This window comes from Salmo trutta, chromosome 24 (genome assembly GCF_901001165.1).
Source record: "Salmo trutta chromosome 24, fSalTru1.1, whole genome shotgun sequence".
Lineage (NCBI taxonomy): Eukaryota > Metazoa > Chordata > Actinopteri > Salmoniformes > Salmonidae > Salmo > Salmo trutta.
The window spans coordinates 682,253-697,304 of record NC_042980.1 but is presented as its reverse complement, the minus strand read 5'-3'; the positions used below and the strand labels follow the sequence as shown (position 1 = coordinate 697,304).

At 42.4% G+C, this 15,052-nt stretch overlaps 1 protein-coding gene across 1 annotated transcript in view; it reads left to right on the top strand.

Annotated features, from left to right (window-relative positions):
• The window catches only part of clybl (citrate lyase beta like), a 161,134-nt gene extending 146,602 nt beyond the window's left edge, over positions 1–14,532 (top strand). Inside the window, exons 7-8 of the mRNA XM_029710741.1 lie at positions 10,104–10,228; positions 14,128–14,532. Coding sequence (XP_029566601.1) covers positions 10,104–10,228; positions 14,128–14,223 — 221 coding nt within the window. The 3' untranslated portion in view covers positions 14,224–14,532. The remainder of the gene's footprint in view (positions 1–10,103; positions 10,229–14,127) is intronic.
• The last annotated feature ends 520 nt before the right edge of the window (positions 14,533–15,052 follow it).

Genomic DNA, 15,052 nt, shown 5'->3' with positions numbered 1-15,052 from the left:
TAATACCTTTACTTTGTTGTCCTTAACCCATTTTAACACAACTTTGGAAATATGCATGGGGTCATTGTCCATTTGGAAGACCCATTTGTGACCAAGCTTTAACTTCCTGACTGATGTCTTGATGTTGCTTTAATAGTTACACATAATTTTCTTTCCTCATGATGCCATCTATTTTGTGAAGTGTGCCAGTCCCTCCTGCAGCAAAGCACCCCCACAACATGATGCTGTCACCCCCGTGCTTAATGGTTGGGATGGTGTTCTTCGGCTTGCAAGCCTCCCCCTTTTTCCTCCAAACATAACAATGGTCATCATGGCCAAACAATTCTATTTTTTTTTTTACATCTGACCAGAGGACATTTCTCCAAAAGTACGATCTTTGTCCCCATGTGCAGTTGCAAACCGTAGTCTGGCTTTTTTTACGGCGGTTTTGGAGCAGTGGCTTCTTCCTTGCTGAGCGGCCATTCAGGTTATGTCGATATAGGACTTATTTTACTGTGGATATAGATACTTTTGTACCTGTTTCCTCCAGCATCTTCACAAGGTACTTTGCTGTTGTTCTGTGATTGATTTGCACTTTTCGCACCAAAGTATGTTCATCTCTAGGAGACAGAACGCACCTCCTTCCTGAGCGGTATGATGGCTGTGTGCTCCCATGGTGTTAATACTTCCGTACTATTGTTTGTACAGATGAACGTAGTGCCTTCCGGCGTTTAGGAATTGCTCCCAAGGATGAACCAGACTTGTGGAGGTCTACAAAAAAAATGTTGAGGTCTTGGCTGATTTCTTTAGATTTTCCATGATGCCAAGCAAAGAGGCACTGAGTTTGAAGGTAGGCCTTGAAATACATCCACAGGTACACCTCCAATTGACTCAAATAATGCCAATTAGCATCTTCCAAAGCCATGACATAATTTTCTGGAATTTTCCAAGCTGTTTAAAGGCACAGTCAACTTAGTGTATGTAATCTTCTGACCCATTGGAATATTGATACAGTGAATTACAGTGAAATAATCTTTCTGTAAACAATTGTTGGAAAAATTACTTGTCATGCACAAAGTAGATGTCCTGACTGACTTGCCAAAACTACAGTTTGTTAACAAGAAATTTGTGGAGTGGATGAAAACTGAGTTTTAATGACTCCAATCTAAGTAGGTAAACTTCTGATTTCAACTGTATATCCCGCAATGAATAATGTGGATATTGAGCAAGTTGAGGTGACTAAAATCCTTGGAGTAACCCTGGATTGTAAACTGTCATGGTCAAAACATGTTGATTCAACAGTAGCTAAGATGGGGAGACGTCTGTCCATAATAAAGCGCTGCTCTGCCTACTTAACAACACTGTCAACAAGGCAGGTCCCACAGGCACTAGTTTTGTTCCACCTGGACTAAGACCCTCTTAAGAGGGACTTAAGAAAATTACAATTGGCTCAGAACAGGGCAGCACACCTGGCCCTTAAATGTACACTGAGAGCTAACATTAATCATGTTCATGTCCATCTATCATGGCACAAAGTAGAGCGGCGTTTTACTTCAACACTACTTATTTTTGTAAGAAGTATTGACATGCTGAATGCACCGATCTGTCTGTTTAAACTACTAGCACACAGCTCAGAGACTCATGCATACAGTACCCCACAAGACATGCCACCAGAGGTCTATTCACAATCCAGAACAGACTATGGGATTCGCCACTATTACTTAGAGCCATGGCTACATGGAACGTTATTCCACATCGGCGTGACTCAGTAGTTCCCAAACTTTGTATAGTCCCATACCCCTTCAAACATTCAACCTCCAGCTGCGTGTTGTTCCAATGTTGTTTTTTGCCATCATTGTAAGCCTGCCACTCACACACTATACGATACATTTATTAAACATAAGAATGAGTATGAGTTTTTGTCACAACCCGGCTCGTGGGAAGTGACAAAGAGCTCCTATAGGACTAGGGAACAAATAATAATCAATCATTTTGCTCTTTATTTAGCCATCTTACATATAAAACCTTATTTGTTCATCAAAAATGATGAATAACTCACCACAGGTTAATGAGAAGGGTGTGCTTGTTCTTGTTCAGATATCAGTAAGTGGACTGGAGGCAGGGCATGAAAGGGATAACGAATCCAGTTGTTTGTGTCGTCCGTTTCGGGAAAGTAGCTGTGTAATTGCGCACCCAGCTCACTCAGGTGCTTCGCTATATCACATCTGACATTGTCCGTAAGCTTGAGTTCATTTGCATACAAAATATCATACAATTATGTTTTGTCCTTGTTAATGCAGACAGAAAAGAGCTCCAACTTCTTAATCATAGCCTCCATTTTGTCCCGCACATTGAATATAGTTTCGGAGAGTCCCTGTAATCCTAGATTCAGATCATTCAGGCGATTAAAAAAACATCACCCAGATAGGCCAGTCGTGTGAGAAACTCATCATCATACAAGCGGTCAGACAAGTGAAAATTAGTAAAGAAAACTTTAAGCTTGTCTCTCAATTCAAAAACACGTGTCAATACTTTGCCCCTTGATAACCAGCGCACTGCTGTAAGTTGTAAATGCGTTACATGGTCGCTGCTCATGTCATTGCATAATGCAGAAAATACACGAGAGTTCAGGGGCCTTGCTTTAACAAAGTTAACCATTTTCACTGTAGTGTCCAGAACCTCTTTCAAGCTGTCAGGCATTCCCTTGGCAGCAAGAGCCTCTCAGTGGATTCTGCAGTGTACCCAAGTGGCGTCGGGAGCAACTGCTTGCACGCGCCTTACCACGCCACTATGTCTCCCTGTCATGGATTTTGCGCCATCAGTACAGATACCAACACATCTTGACCACCAAAGTCCATTTGATGTCACAAAGCTGTCCAGTAGTATCCTCTCATGTTGTTCTGGTGTCCAGTGGTTTGCAGAAGAGGGTGTCTTCCTTAATTCACCCCCATAAACGTAATGGACATATACCAGGAGCTGTGCCAGGCCCGCCACGTCTGTTGACTCATCAGGCTGTAACGCATATAATTCACTGGCTTGTATGCGAAGCAGTAATTGTTTTAAAACATCTCCTGACATGTCACTGATGCGTCGTGAAACAGTGTTGTTTGATGAAGGCATTGTCTGTATCGTTTTTTGGGCCTTTTCCCCCAGCATTGTCGCAGCCGTATCCGCGGCAGCAGGAAGAATTAAGTCCTCCACAATAGTATGGGGCTTGCCTTTCCTAGCCACTCGGTAGCTCACCATATAAGACGCTTCCAGACCCTTCTTATTAATGGTGTCTGTTGCTTTTATACACGTCTTACTCCTTGAAAGTCGTCTTTATTCTCACTCAAACTCCCGTGGCTTATTTTTCAATTGTCATGTTTCGTTTCTAAATGTCTGCGCAGAGAGTAATGGTTAATGTGATTGGATGTTAATTATTTGACTAGGCTACCTGTATTTGACATTGTTATTTCGCTGAACACTAGATGGTTTATTTTATTTTTGGCAGTGAAATGAGGCTACTTCAGGCGAGAGAAAAAAACTCACCCAAATGTATTGCCCCGTTGGAAAATATAAATGTATTGTTTATATTTTCCAACGGGGCTACACTTTGTGTAACTGATGCAAGCTGTAGAATCAGATTTTAAAAAAACACGTAAAAATACATTTCTAGCTAGTTTACACGCTGAAGCTATGTTATGCTTGGTGACCTCTGACTGTTTCATCCAAACGTCGTTGGTGCCGAAGTGGATAACAATATCCCTATCCTCTCTACACTCGCCAGTTTTAGCCTTAGCCAGCAACCTCTTCAGATTAGCCTTTACGTCGGTAGCCATACCCCCTGGATCATTATTTTTATGTCTAATACTGCGGGTAATGGAGTCACCAGTGACTAGGGTTTTGAATTTATCAGAGCTAATGGTGGGAGGCTTTGGCGGCTCAGACCCCGTAACGGGTGGAGGAGAGACCGGTTGAAAGGGGAGAACCGGTTGAAAGTTTCTGTCGGCTGAATGAGCTACACCAGTTGAGCATTCAGACAGCATTTCCTTCCAGAAGCCTTGAGAAAATTGTCTGGCTGCTGTTTGAGGGGATTTATACTGCTATTTGTACTTATTGGTGGCACTGACGCTGTTTCATCCTTTCCTACACTTACATTACCCTTGTCTAACGATTGCGTCTGAAGCTGTGCTTGCAACACACCTATCCTCACCATAAGGCGATAGTTTTCCTGTATATTATGAGTACAACGACTGCAATTAGATGGCATAATGTTAATGTTACTACTTGGCTTCGGCTGGTGGAGGTCCTGTAGAACCATGTCCAGATAAAGTGTCCGGGTGAAAAAGTTGAATGAAAAAAAGTTGAGCGAGAGGAAAAAAACTTAAGATGTTGGTAAATGTGTAAAATAAAGATTTTGATTAAACAGTTATTAAAAATGAAAACCATAAAGTTGTCAGGTAGCAACAAAGTACCAACAAACAGCAGCACGGAGACAAGTATGGAAGTTGTGACTAGAAGTAACTGACCACAACCACACAGCTACTGACCACACATCTACTGACCACAACTACTGACCATAGCTATTGACAACCACCACAACTATGACCACAGCTACTGACCACAACCACACAACTACTGACCACACAACCACTTAGCACATAACTATTGAACCACACAACTAATGACCACAACTACAAAACTATGACCACAACCACACAACTACTGACCACACAACTACTGACCACACAACTAATGACCACACAACTACTGACCAAAACCACACAGTTACTGACCACAGCTACTAACCACAACCACTAAACTACTGACCAAAACCACACAACTACTGACCACAACTACTGACCAGTACTGACTAGGGCTGTGGCAGTCATTACATTTTGTCAGCCGGTTATTGTCATACAAAAGACTGCCTGTCTCTCAGTAATTGACCATTATGATGGACATGCTGCTGATACCATAAAGTGGTGTGTTTTATGTTCTTTTGAGTGATTTTAGAAGGATTTAGAATTGGAGCAACATTATTTTTCTGATATGATGGCATAGGCTTTTCAGCTATATTTTACAGAGCACATGATTTTTATATCTTGTCCATATCAAGTCCATTTTGTGGCTGTGTAGTCTTTTTGTTTCCCCCGCCCACTGTCTTACCATAAAATGGTGGCCTTTTCTGTGCTTTTACTAAACATTTTCGGTGGCAAAGCATTATTTTTGCCACCTCCCATCTGTGAAATTCTCCTTTAACTGGAAAAACCAGCAGCACATGCAAAGAGAGAAAGCATTTACCCGAATCTCAGTGGAAATTCGGTGCTTTTTTCAAATGGTATTTCACTCGCATCCCAGGGACCCTGCCCATCATTCGCCTGAGAGCCCTTTGCTAAATAGCAATCCTCCAATGGGGGGCCAGCACCACATGGCAGCCTGGGATTGGCTGGAGGGCATGAGTAATGCGTTTTGGGAGAGCCAATGGGGTGTAAGTGAAGGGACCTGAGTCACCCTGTCTGTCAGTGTGCTCTGTCACTCTCCCTTCATTAGACACGCACACATACGTTTCTCATCTTTAACCCTGGCAGTGCCAGAATGGGTGGTAACAAGGGGAAAGAGAAGTTGGCGTGCTCAGCTCAAATTTGTAGTAACAAAAAGTATTTGTGTGCAGGGTTCAAAAGGCATATGGCTGAAGAAAGAAAAAACCTGCACTCACTGAAATATTCTTTAAGTTTGCTGCTAAAAAATATATATTCAGAGGTCAGAACAAACGGACACAATTTTGTCGGCAGCCTTCGTCAGCCTTTGGGAACACTTAACATTCACTCATATTTATAGATGATGTCACATTGCAATACTGCTTCTTTGTTTTTTCACTATTTACATACATTTTTTACATACATATTCTACTATTTTCCGCAAGAGCTTAAAAATGTAAATTTGAATAAACAAAGAAATGTGCAGCTGTTGCTCACAAGAAGCAACCTAAGATCCTTCTTCACCCTCATATGGGAAAGAACATTTATGTCGGGTAGAATTTCTTGTAAAACAAGATTTATTTTCTATTTACTTTAGTGTCCATGTGGCTATTATTATGTTGGAAACTGTAAGTTAATTGAAAGTTCATATTACAGAGTACATACACATTCTTAACCCGGCACGCTTCGACAAAAACAACACCGAGCTGTGCATGAGGGCCCCCCGCCGACCCAGAGGACAGGGTTATCTCACTCTGTGAGGCCGACGTGAGTAAGGTTTATATCAGGTCATCACTCGTAAGGCCACGGAGTCGGACGGTATTCCAGGCCACGTTCTCAGAGCATGCGCAGAACAGCTTGCAGGCATATTCACGGTCATTTTCTATCTCTCCTTGTCCCAGTCTGTAATCCCCACAAGCTGACCACCATCATTCCTGTTCCCAAGAACTCTAAGGCTACCTACCACACTGACTACTGCCCTGTAGCTCTCATATCTGTAATCATGAAGTGCTTTGAAAGGCTGGTTATGGGACACATTAACTCATCATCCCAGACACTCTAGACCCACTCAAATTTGCATACTGCCCCAACAGATCCATAGACGACGCAATCTCAATTACACTCCACACTGCCTTCACCCACCTAGATAAGATAAATACCTACGTGAGAATGCTGTTTATTGACTACAGCTCAGCGTAGTCCCCTCCAAGCTCGTCACCAAGCTTGGGACCCTGGAACTGAACACCTCCCTCTGCAACTAGGTGGTCCGACCCCAGGTGGTGAGGGTAGGCAATATCACCTCCACCATGCTGACCCTTCAACACGGGACCCACAAGGATGTGTGCTTAGTCCCCTCCTGCACTCCCTGTTCACCCACGACTGCGTGGCCACACAACTCTAGCATCATCAAGTTTGCAAATGACATGACGGTGGTAGGCCTGATCACCGGCGACAATGAGACAGCCTACAGGGAGGAAGTCAATGACCTGGCAGTGTGGTGCCAGGACAACAACCTCTCCCTCAATGTCAGTAAGACCAAGGAGCTGATTGTGGACTACAGAAAATGGAGGGGCAAACGCTCGCCCATCCATATTGGGTCCACTTTAATGAGTGGAGCAGTTCAAGAGCTTAAAGTTCCTCAATGTCCAACTAACTAAGGACTTAAAATGGTCCACGCACACAGTTGTGAAGAAACACGACAGCCCTCAAATCCTCCAAAAAGTTATACAGCTGCACCATTGAGAGCATCTTAACCGGCTGCATCTCTGCTTAGTATGGCATCTGCACCCCCCTCGATCGCATGGCGCTACAGAGGGAACTTGCGCCAAGTTCCCTGCCATCCAGGACCTCTATATCAGGCGGTGTGAAAGGATGGCCCAGAGAATTGTTAGACTCCAGCTACCCAAGCCACAGACTTCTATTTGCTTCCACTCGGGAAGCGGTACCAGAGCAACAAGACTGACATCTACAGGCTCCTGAACAGCTTCTATCTCGAAGCCATAAGACTGCTAAATAGCTAACAAAAAGGTTACAGGACTTTCTGAATTGATCTTTTATTGTATTGTTTTTTTGCACTGACTCTCTGCACACTCACACTCCAACACTTCATTTACATTTTAGTCATTTAGCAGACGCTCTTATCCAGAGCAACTTACAGTAGCGAAAGCATACATTTCCTACATTTTTTCCCCCCGTACTTGTCCCCCGTGGGAATCGAACCCACAACGCTGGCGTTGCAAACACCATGCTCTACCAACAGAGCCACACAGGACAGTGGAGGTGATATTGCCTTACTCACACACACACATTCATACTGACTCTATACACACGTACACACACATATACAATCATCATATATGCTGCTACTACTCTGTTTATCATATATCCTGATGCCTAGTCACCTTACCCCTGTACATATCTACCCTTAGCACTCCAGCGTCCCTGCCCATTGTGAATGTGTTTTTGACACTGACCCTGATGCTTACTTACTTTTGCGTGTTCTTATTTCTATTTCTCGTGTGTTTTGCTCTACTTTATCCAGTACTACAGATATTTATTGCTGCATTGTTAGGAAAGAGCTAGCAAGAAAGGCATTTCAAAAATAAACTTGAAACCGGTGGCCGAGGAGGTAAGAGGGAATATTTTCTTCTAAGAGAAATGAATCCCCTGCAGGTCTATCACTGAACGTGAAAAACACACACAATTCAGACACATACTCGCCCCTCAGACAAGGACTCCTCTTTAGGATGTTTATCCAACATGGCCAGCCCTAAAGGAACTGTGCATGCAGAATCCTCATGTCTACACACATGCACACACACACACACACACACTCATGATCCCTCTGTGGAACTGCCGACAAATGATTTTCTGTAAACAGCAAATTCAAATACCCTCACATAAATAAATACCTCAATGAAAATATATTGTAAAAAACAATTCACATAGCATCATCAAACTAATATCTTAAGTGAAACATAAAAGGCAGACACTTTCTCAGGGGTTAACCAGGATGAGAGGGGCTCCATTCTGCTAGCCTAGTGCTAACTGCCTGCCTGCTAGCACTAACTCTTCTCTTCTCTCTGCTACAAGTTTGATCCGCCAATGTACACAGGGTAATGGCAGCGCAGAGCGCTGTGCGTTAGCTCCTAGACTTACGAGGATTGTGTCAGAATGGGTTTAACTCCTTGTTAGTTGGGCGGCGGGTAGCCTAGCAGTTAGAGCGTTTGGTCAGTAATCAAAAGGTTGCTGTTTCGAATCCCCAAGTAGATATAGGTGGAAAACCTTGAGCAAGGCACTTATCCCTAATTGCTCCTGTAAATCGCTCTCGGTTAGTGTCTTTTAAATGAGGTAAATGTTGTGAAGTACAGACATACGGGTGAAAAGGTGGTGTTTCTTGGTCTTTTAGCATTTTTTGTTTGACTGGTTGGGGATTATTTGGAAAGAATTGGTTGATTCAGAGAATATTATACTCTTTTTGAGGTTTTGGAGAAATTAGATATGGAATAGATCCAATTTGAATCATTATCTTTTTAATACTGTGATATTTTCTAAGACTGGTGAGAATGATTGTATATTAGAATTTGGCAGCTGAATTGTTACAATATTATTGCGTAATAGCATGGTTTTATTGTGTGTTTGTGATAGAAAGAAAAAAACAGTACACCTGCAGTGAATTATTTGTGTGTGTGTGTGTGTGCCTGCCTGTGTGTGTCTGTCTTCCAGCCTGCCTGTGTATGTATGTCAAATCAAATTGTATTTGTCACATGCTTCGTAAACAACAGGTGTAGACTAACAATGAAATGCTTACTGTGTGTATTCTTCGAGCTCTCACAGGCCTGTTTAGCAGCAGTCAGGGTCCTGTTCCAGATGGGTTCAGGCTGAGATTGAAGCGTAACTAAGCGTGCAGCAAAGTTTCTCCTCTACAGCCGAGGTACAGCCACGATACGGTGCTGCTCAAGGACAAAATGGAGGGGACACCCCATGATACTCGTGATGCATCACTTCCTCTCGCCCCACGGTGTCCCATATACACAGTCTGAGAGACCCTGACAGAACACACACTGGCCAAACACACACACACACCTTATGAACACAGGGCCACCGACCAAACACACACTGACTGAAACCACAAACACACATACAGCGGCTGAACGTGGGGCCACCGGCTGGGCACAGAACCCTCGCCCACCAGAGAAAGAGAGGCTTGTGGATGGCTACCTTCAAATACAACAATATAAAAGCCTCTACAAAAATTATTTCATCACAGTGACACTTTATTTTACAGTCCACTGTTTATCTGGTCTTTGTTGATAAAATAACATGTCAAGAAATACATCATTCATTTTACCAAGTAATTTGAAAAGCAACAACATGTACCAAGTATTTAGCAGTTGTTGAATTTCTCAGTAAGCCACAGAAGAATTTTAACATTGTTACCTCTTAATTTCAACCAACTGATAAAGCATGAAAATGTTGTATTCATTTTGCGATGTTGTTGGCGTTTCTTTATGCTTGTACAATATCTACTGTATCAAGTAGGCAGTTTATCTTTTTCCCTGTGCAGATAAGCAGATGATTGTTAAGTTATTCGCTTGAAGATATTTCTGTGTTCATGTATAGGCTAATGTACATGTATGTATTTTCCTTTTCACTATACAGGTAAGCAGGTGATCCATCCCAACCAGGTCCAGGCGGTACAGGAGGAGTTCTCACCCAGTCAGGAGAGGGTCCAGTGGGCTACAGAACTGATCGCTGCCTTTGACGAGTACCAGAAGCAGGGAAAGGTAAATCAACTATAGTAGTCAGCCTCAGAATGTAGAATTAAGAAATGTTTATTAACGTGTCATTGCTTAGGACTTTAGAACGAAATTCACAGGATGACATCAGTGCATAACTGCATTAAAATACACATTACAGGATGGCTCACACTATGCCATTATATGCAAGAAAATATAAAGAGTACATATATCAATTTAGTTATACCAGGGGTCAGCTAGCTCTGCTCTATGATATGACATTTCTACTGTGCCTCCCTTTGTACAGCGCATTCAGAAAGTATTCACACCCCTTGACTTTTCCACATTCTGTTACGTTACAGACTTATTCTAAAATGTATTAAATAGTTTTTTTTCAATCTACACACAATACCCCATGATGACAAAGCACAAACAGGTTTTTAGAAATGTTTTCAAATGTATAAAAAAACTGAAATTTCAAATTTACATAAGTATTCAGACCCTTTACTCAGTACTTTGTTGAAGCACCTTTGGCAGTGATTACAGCCTCGAGTCTTCTTGGGTATGATGCTACAAGCTTGGCGCACCTGTATTTGGGGAGTTTCTCCCATTCTTCTCTTCTCTGCAGATTCTCTCAAGCTCTGTCAGGTTGGATGGGGAGCGTCGCTGCACAGCTTCAGGTCTCTCCAGAGATGTTCGATCGGGTTCAAGTCCGGGCTCTGGCTGAGCCACTCAAGGACATTCAGACACTTGTCCCGAAGTCACTCCTGTGTTGTCTTGGCTGTGTGCTTAGGGTCGTTGTCCTGTTAGAAGGTGAACTTTGGCCCCAGTCTAAGGTCCTGAGCGCTCTGGAGCAGGTTTTCATCAAGGATCTCTCTGTACTTTGCTCCGTTCATCTTTCCCTCGATCCTGACTATTCTCCCAGTCCCTGCCGCTGAAGAAAATCCCCACTACATGATGCTGCCACCAGCATGCTTCACCGTAGGGATGGTGCCAGGTTTCCTCAAGACATGACGCTTGGCATTGAGGCCAAAGAGTTCCATAATGGTTTCATCAGACCAGAGAATCTTGTTTTTCATGGTCTGAGAGTCTTTAGGTGCCTTTTGGCAAACTCCAAGCGGGCTGTCATTTGCCTTTTTACTGAGGAGTGGCTTCCGTCTGGCCACTCTACCATAAAGGCCTGATTTGTGGAGGGCTGCAGATATGGTTGTCCTTCTGGAAGGTTCTCCCATCTCCACAGAGGAACTCTGTCAGAGTGACCATTGGGTTCTTGATCACCTCCCTGACCAAGACCCTTCTTCCCCGATTGCTCAGTTTGGCTGGGTGGCCAGCTCTAGGAAGAGTCTTGGTGGTTCCAAACTTCTTCCATTTAAGAATGATGGAGGTCACTGTGTTCTTAGGGACCTTCAATGCTGCAGAAATGATTTGGTACACTTCCCTAGATCTGTGCCTCGACACAATCCTGTCTCGGAGCTCTACAGACAATTCCTTCAACCTCATGGCTTGGTTTTTGCTCTGACATGCACTGTCAACTGTGGGACCTTATATAGACAGGTGTGTGCCTTTCCAAATCATGTCCAATCAATTGAATTTAGCACAGGTGGACTATAAGTCAAGTTGTAGAAACATCTTAAGGATGATCAATGGAAACAGGATGCTCAATTTCGAGTCTCATAGCAAAGGGTATAAATACTTAAGTAAATAAGGTGTTTGTGTTTTTTCTTTTTTATACATGTGTAAAAACCTGTTTTCTCTTTGTCATTATGAGGTATTGTGTGTAGATTGATGAGGGGAAATGTTTTATTGAATCTATTTTATAATAAGGCTGTAACGTAACAACGTGTGAAAACTCAGTGGGTCTTAATACTTTCTGAATGCACTGTACGTGCTCACACACATCTCTTAATCGTTAATGTCCTTTTCTGAATACACGCCAGTGTATTCAGGGTAAGTAGAGTAGATTTGGGTTTGGAATATACAATGGTGTGGGATGGAGTGTTTGATTAAGTGTAGATTATTAAATATCAAATGGCCACCCGGACTATTTGCATTGACTCACCCCTTTAATTTTACAATGCTGCTACTGGCGGTTTATTATCTATGCATAGTCATTTTACCCCTAACTACATGAACAAATTACTTCGACTAACCTGTACTCCCTCACATTGACTCGGTACCAGTACCCTCTGTATATAGCCTCCTTATTGTTATTTTATTGCGTTACTTTTTTATTTCTAACTTTAGTTTATTTATTCTCAACTATATTTTCCCGAAATACCTGTTGTATGCGGCGCATGTGACAAATAAAATGTGATTATTGTTTCTAATTTAGTGCATCGTTGCCTCCTGTGTGTAGTGCTCTGTGGGCTGTCTGCCTATTGAGGGAGAGGCTGGTGTGAGAAAAACACAATCTGCCCCACACCTCTCTCTCTCTCTGTCTGCCGGCCTCTGCCCTGCCTACACTAAGCATCGTCCTAGGGACCCATCCTACCCAACCCTGGTGTGTGTGCGTGTTGTCTTGGCGTTTGAGCAGAGTCATTCTCTTTCTCTGCCCCAGTGGCGTTTGTTTCTTCCTGAACTCTCTCTGTTGGTATTGACTGTGAATGCCTTGCCGATGTCTTCTTATTTATATTGTCTAGGTTTAGAAAATGTTTTCCCTCATTTTGCGAACTGAGCTCAGGATATTTTAGGTTGCTTGTGAAGTAACTGGCTGATGAGCTGATCAGAAATGTCCGCTTTTTAGTCTGGTAATTTCACAACTGTCAAATAAAGATACTGAAATATCATAATTTGTAGTTCAATTAATGAACATATCTCCTGTCCATATTAATGGTGTTCTGCAGCAAATTAGTCAATATCAACCCATGATAAGAGTTGTTATGACTAGGGCCAGTTGTTTTGGGTTTGATTTTTTTATTTGATTTTTACCAATATTTCCAGCATTATCCACTAGGTTTTCTTTAATTGACACAAGCTATCTCCAATAAATCAAGCCCCCCCCCCTCCCCAACCCTAAAGCTGCAGCAACCAAACATCTCTCTGCCACATGACAAAATCTGTAGAATTGCAGGAAATTAGCTTAAACTGAAAAATGTTATCTCCTATGCCAAGAGATGGGCCTTTAAAATATTCCTTCCCTGAGCCCGAGACTTGGTCCGTCTGGCCATGCATTGCCGAAGTCATTCATTGTTAAATAAATCAACAATAGTGGAACTCCTTGTATGCTATTTTTTTTCTCACTCGATTTGTGTTCTGATTATAAGGGGGTCGTTGATTCATTTGATATCACTAAAGAGGTCCCTGGCCCCAAAACGTTTGAGAACCACTGTGCTAAATTAATAAATGTGTATATATGTATGTGTGTGTGTATATATATATATATATATATAAATAAAAGAAAACTCACCCTTTTGGTGAGGTGCTGATGACTCTGAAATGAAAGTCAGACACTGTTTTCTCTTAGCGGTGAACTTTTATTACCCCAAAACAAAAGTTTCCTGAAATTTGGAGCAACACGTGCAAGACCTCAAGTTAGGATTTGCCCCCCAGTGCTGACTCATTGGGTCTTTTTTAATTCCTTGCCTCCTCTACTTCATTGGCCCAATCTGAAATGATCTAACCAGGTGCAAGCCAACCTAGTGATGAGCTTCCACAAAATGTTTTTACCTGTCAAGTATTTTCCAACCAGTGCAGATGAAGGGGAGGAGATAAGGAAGCTGCGTTCTCTGGTTGAGTCCCAATAATCTCTCCTTCCTCCTGAATGTGCACTCGTTCACTACTCCCCAAAAGTATTAAAAGCATTGGATTGGTGTAGGAATGGACTAGAGGGAGTTTCCATATACTTGAAAGGAAAGTAAACAAATGCACACTTCTGGAGAAGGAGATATTATTGGGATGCACACTAGCTTCTCCAGTATTCTCTACTGACCTCTTCTCCCTGTCTCCAGGGTGCCTTCAACTTCCGGGGCAGTATGATCGACATGCCCTCAGTGAAGCAGGCTCAGAACATCTTAACGCTAGCTGCTGCCGTCACAGGGAAGTGAGGCGCTCTGAAAGAAGATCTGGGGGGAGGAAAGAACAGAGGAGTGAAATGAGGGGACAGAAAAACTAGACAAGTTGAGAGACAGTGAAAAGTGTCACTTTTATGTATACCCTGGCATTAGCGAGAGGTGACTGGATACCACCGGACACCCCAAACTCTTCGACCAGACAGGTTTATCAGCTGGTACAAAGCACCAACATTTCAGGAACTTTGCACTAGGCCTGGTGTATAGTCACTTGAATTCTAGATGTTATTGATGTTGATTTTTTTGTTTTATTTAAATTAAATTGATTGTTGTTGATAAATGAAATGCATTTGATTAATTTGTTCACCAAATGTTTGATATTCATATCCTACGGTGTCTTTGTGGTAAGAATGACAGGTTTAAGGTTAATGTTTTAGACTGATGTTAATGTTGTAAAGCAGGATCTTATTTTACACTTTTCATACTACTGACCGTGCCAAACTGCGCTGCACTGCGCTGGCCTGGTTGCGCATGCACCATAGTTGCTGGAACCATGCTGGAAAGGGCAATTTGAGAAGAAAATATCCATGCCAGCACATTACGGTTAGGGTTGGCAAGATGGTTGTGAAAATACTATTTAAGAATTGCAGTTGTTTCAATGGTAACCCACATGAAAACTACTACAGTTTACTACAGTACTTACTATAGAATGATGTAGTGAACTGTTATATCCTGTAGAATCTGTAGTATCCCTTGACACACTGTAGTATCCCTCGATCATGTGTAGTACTTACTATAGAATGTTGTATTATACTGTAGAATACTATAGTAAATACTGCAGTATACTACAGTCTGCAAAAGCACT